The sequence below is a fragment of the Miscanthus floridulus genome, unplaced genomic scaffold, assembly GCF_019320115.1.
Source record: "Miscanthus floridulus cultivar M001 unplaced genomic scaffold, ASM1932011v1 os_2401_1_2, whole genome shotgun sequence".
In the NCBI taxonomy this organism is placed as follows: Eukaryota; Viridiplantae; Streptophyta; class Magnoliopsida; order Poales; family Poaceae; genus Miscanthus; species Miscanthus floridulus.
In genome coordinates this window covers 51,143-55,971 of record NW_027098281.1, presented here as the reverse complement: position 1 = coordinate 55,971, position 4,829 = coordinate 51,143, and the positions used below count along the sequence as shown (strand labels likewise).

The following is a 4,829-nucleotide window of genomic DNA, read 5'->3' as shown; positions in this document are numbered from 1 at the left end:
CTAGGAAGACTGTTGCGCTCCCTACAGGTAATAGCAAGAGAGTGAAGAACAACGATCCTCGAAACTCAAAAGTCAGCAGTGAATGAGTCCGACTCGAGTTCGTGGGTCAAAGGCGAAAGGCAGACACACACACGTGCTATTCTACACCCTAGGTGTAGAATACTATTCTACACCAAACTGCTAGAGTTCAGTATCGTTTAGTAGTCGTGTTTCAATATTGTTCAGTATTTTATGGTGCTAGGTGTAGTACTGAGTGATACTAAACGCAGTTCGGTACTGCTTAGTATTTTTCTCTGGTCAGTTTTGGCTATTATTCTACACCTAAGGTGTATAATAGTGCTGCAGTGTGTAGCTACAAAATAAGTTATTTTATAGCCACATCTATTTACTATAATTTTATATACTAATTTACGATAATGTCAATACATATTTACGACAGTTGGGTTACTATCACACATGGCGATATTTACCATAACGTTATAGTAAACCACTTTGTAAGGAGTTACTATAATCTCATAAATTAACATAGTAATTATCGTAACTCAAAGTGACTACAGAATAAGTTATTCTATAGTCAGCTGCAGAGTAGTATATATATATATATATATATATATATATATATATATATATATATATTTGGGGCTCTTGTGTTCTTGCCCCTACTTTGATGTGCAATTGTGATTTTGCTCTCGTTTTTCTAACTTTGTGATTTTGCCCTTCACTGTTAACAAGTCAACGCGTTTTTGCCCCTAGTCAACGGTCAAAACAGGGGCAAATTCGCAAAGACCAGGGGCAAAATCACGTTGACTTATTAATAGTGAAGAGCAAAATCATAAAGTTAGAGAAACGAGGACAAAATCAGAATTGTACTTTAAAATAAGGGGCAAGAACGCCAAAACCCCTATATATTTTTTTGTTTCAAGGAGTGTTCCACGTTTAAAAGCGTGTGCTCGACCATTCAAAAAAGCGTGTTCTTGTCCTGGAGTATTCCACTGTCAGTCTGTCATCTGGGAAGGTGAAAATTTCCAGATTCCTGTGAAATTCGTTCTGTATATTTTCATTGAATTCTTGCGTCCATAGATCCAAGATCCGTATCCGTGGTCCTTAAAACAAATCATGCAGAAATTGGCATGGATAACAGAGTCATATATGGCTTGATGAGCCAAATGGCTTTTGCTTTTGGCGAGGGAGGCACTCTCTATATTAACATCACAATTTTCTAGACCACTTTTACGGGTCACAGATTTAGTTTCACGAAAAAGCACGCGAGTGGGACCGCCGGTAGTAAGGCAAAAAGTCCAATCCGGGCCCACCTGTCGGCCAAACAGCGCACAGCAAAAGCAGCGGTGTGGACGCACACGCACTCACGTTCCACCGCCACACGCAGCGAGACGCCAACGGGAACACGTAAAAATCCAACATTAAAACGAGAGAGGGGAGAAGAAGGCAAAGTGCGCGATAAATAGAAATAGCCCTCGCGACTGCGAGGACGAAGGCGTCAGGAACCCAACAACCCAACCCATCAGCCCGTCAGAACCGGACCAGACCAATCAGGACCCATCAGCACCGTCGCGGCGGCGACCAGGGCGTGGAGGCCGGAGGTTGGGGGGACCGGGACCCGGGACCAGCGGTCGAGGCCCAGCTGCTGCGGATCGCGTTGGGGAGGGGAGGGGGAGAGGCGTCTGTCTGCCGGATGTCCCGCGGCGGCGGGGAGTAGGGCGACGGCGGCGGCGGCGGGGATCGGCTGCGGCGGCGCGACGAGGCAGCGGCGGCGGTGCGGGAGGGCGGCGGCACCATGTCTGCGGTAGTCTGTGGCAAGAGGTCCTCCTCCATCTTCGCCGACGAGCTCCTCCCGCCGTCCCCTCCCTCCCCTCACTCCTCCCACCAGCCGGCGGCCAAGCGGTCCCGCCGCTCCCCCTCGCACCGCGGCGGCGGCGGCGGCTCCGACGGACGCCGACGGGAGGCGCTCGTCCACCATCTACTTGCACTCTTCCCCGACATGGATCCCCAGGTCTGCCTCCACCGCCGCCTCACTTTATCCTTTCCTGATTTCCTCCCGTCCCATTTCCCCGTCGGTGGTGGTAAATCACAAGATGTGGTTTTTGCTCCCTTCTACGATTTACTAGTGCCACCATTTTTTTGGTGGTAAGCCGACGAGGATTTGTTGTTCTCTGTCCGTAAATATGCGATCCCAGTGTAATTTCCGATTTGTCCTTGGGTGTGAAATCGGATATTACTGAAATGGGGCTCTTCTCAGTGAATTAGTTTCGTTTACTGCCACGCTTGATATGAATCTAGATGTCTCTCAGTTGTCGTTGTATTATCCTACCATGCTTATATGCTTGCTTAGATGTTTGTGGTACTCTGAATATTGAATTGTAGCATGTCCTACCTCTTTTACATTTGTTTTTATTTCAAACATATTGGCAATGGAAGAAATGGTCTGTTTCATAGGATTTCATTTACTGTTAACCTGTATCTGTTTTATTAACTATGCAAAGGATGGTTTTATTAACTATGCAAAAAGGATGGTCGCCGAGAGATGGATGTGCTGTAGTTTCTGTGGCTCCTTTCTTTGGTAGCTATGCAAGTTGTGTATTGTAGCCAGTCCGAGCTTGTGATGTCCCCAGTAAGTACACAAAATGAATTTATTGAATATACAGGATTTCCTTCGTAGATGGAAATTCAACCTCCTGTTGGATCCTGATAGATTGAATTACTTCTATGCAGTATGAGCTAGTTCCTCATTTACTCTACCTTCTAGTATAACATATGTGACACAGCTAACTATGCTTGCTCTAAATAACTGTAGTTGCTTGAAAAAGCTCTGGAAGCATCTGGAGATGACTTGGATTCTGCAATAAAGAGTTTGAATTTGCTGCGTTTAGAGTCAGCAGAAAATGGTCAGCATACAGCAATTCAGCCTTCCGTTGAAGGTTAGTTTTCTACCAGAGACTACTGCTTTCCCTGGATGCATTCATATAGCAACAGTTATGCATTCTCATCCATGTAGTTCTAGCTGTACTTATAATAGTCACCTGTCAATGATTCAATGGGAGTGTGGTTCTCGGTGCCCAATTGAATTTGTCCACCAATTTTATTCAGAGCTATATTATTTCATTATTTCAGGTTTTCTTAATTCATAAATTTGTTACTGTTATATATCTACACTGTCATAAGCTGTTAAATTTAAACACATATTTGTATCCGATTTTGGTATGGAATTAATTATATGTAGAATTGGATCATCAAATATCCTACATTGTCTCTGGCTTTGCTTATAACTTCATCCTGATATGACATCAATCCCGTGTTGTATTTGGTGGTAATTGGAATTTGTGTCATCTAGGATAGTGTTACTGCCATAGTAATTGGGTGTTTGGTTTGAGGGATGAGTTAGTCCATCATCTTCTCATTCCTCACTTTTTGTTTGGTTTGTGGAATGGAATGGGTTGATCCATCATCATCTCATTCCTCACAAGCTATAATAATTACTACTATGAGGAATGAAGTCATTCCACCAAATTTGAGGAATGGGCTTATGATGCGCCACCTCATCTAGAATAGAGTGATTCCTCAAACCAATCACTCTATAAATGAATTGGTTGCATCACACTTATTTTCTAACGTGTTATATTATTTTTTTTGGAAAGCAATGAAGCAGTTTCCAGATTGTATTGCTGACGGTAGCATCAATTTTGCATTCCTTGCAGGTATTCCTAATGGTGGCGTGGATACGGCTACAGAATATCCGCCTACTGTAGATAATTACCAGACAAGTAATAATGGCTCTGAATGGGTCGAGATATTTGTCAGAGAGATGACAAATGCTTCTGACATAGATGATGCACGGGCTCGTGCGTCAAGAGCTTTGGAGGCTTTGGAGAAATCGATTGTAGAGCGTGCAGGAGCTGAAGCTACACAGAACCTGCATAAGGTACCCATGCGGCACTCACTACAACTTTTGGTTCCCTGTAGTATTGACTAATTTGCAGAACGATAATAGTGATTGATTTTCCTTTGTGGTATAGGAAAACATGATGCTCAAGGAGCAACTGACTGTTGTTCTGCGAGAGAATGCTGTGCTGAAGCGGGCAGTTGCCATTCAACATGAGCGCCAAAAGGAGTTTGACGAGAGGTCGCACGAGGTCCAGAGCTTGAAGCAACTTGTTTTGCAGTACCAGGAGCAAGTTAGGACTCTAGAGGTGATATTCCTAATCCTGTCTTCAACTATGCTTCTTTTCCTGTGTGATATATCAACTGAAGAAACGTTTGGTGTCTGTGACCATACATTTGCAGATAAACAACTATGCCCTCACAATGCACCTCAAGCAGGCTCAGCAGAACAGCTCCATACCTGGGCGTTTCAACCCGGATGTCTTCTAAAGCATAGCTGCTGAACGGTCTGCCCCAGATTAATAACCTATGAAGATATTCTGTTTTACCAACTGCCCCTGAAATGGGGATACGGGATAGGTGGATTCACCGCCCATGGGTCCAAAATTTTCAAGTTACGGTTTGATTTAAACGTGTTGCTTTCATGCAATTGGCCACCAAATATATTGTGTTTCCACTTTTCCGTGTTTGGTTTATTTGATCCATGGCTAATATATTCGTCACTGAAACATTACTATGGCCATGTTTAGTTCCTCTATTTTGCAAAATAATTTTGGATTCTGGGTCATCTTTTTGCAAAATGTAACTAAACATAGGTGTGAAAAGTGCAAAAAGTTTCCCACCAAAAAATTTCACATTTTGGACTCCAGACTCTCGAATCCGAAATTTTTCGCCTCGGTCCGCGTCCTGGACGCGCCTGGACCCCTCGCCCG

At 43.8% G+C, this 4,829-nt stretch overlaps 1 protein-coding gene across 1 annotated transcript; it reads left to right on the top strand.

Annotated features, from left to right (window-relative positions):
• The first annotated feature begins 1,480 nt into the window (after positions 1–1,480).
• On the top strand, positions 1,481–4,610 carry LOC136534923 (uncharacterized). The gene is made up of 5 exons (XM_066527276.1): positions 1,481–2,011; positions 2,813–2,936; positions 3,714–3,937; positions 4,032–4,205; positions 4,300–4,610. Exons 1-5 carry the CDS (start codon positions 1,796–1,798, stop codon positions 4,384–4,386), a joined length of 825 nt encoding a protein of 274 aa, XP_066383373.1. The 5' UTR covers positions 1,481–1,795; the 3' UTR covers positions 4,387–4,610.
• The last annotated feature ends 219 nt before the right edge of the window (positions 4,611–4,829 follow it).

Excerpts from the sequence above, each read along its gene's own strand:
- LOC136534923 (XM_066527276.1), top strand. The coding sequence starts at position 1,796 with ATGTCTGCGGTAGTCTGTGGCAAGAGGTCCTCCTCCATCTTCGCCGAC. Across the intron at positions 2,012-2,812 it reads TCCCCGACATGGATCCCCAG|TTGCTTGAAAAAGCTCTGGA; the intron begins GTCTGCCTCCAC and ends AAATAACTGTAG. Across the intron at positions 3,938-4,031 it reads CTACACAGAACCTGCATAAG|GAAAACATGATGCTCAAGGA; the intron begins GTACCCATGCGG and ends TTTGTGGTATAG.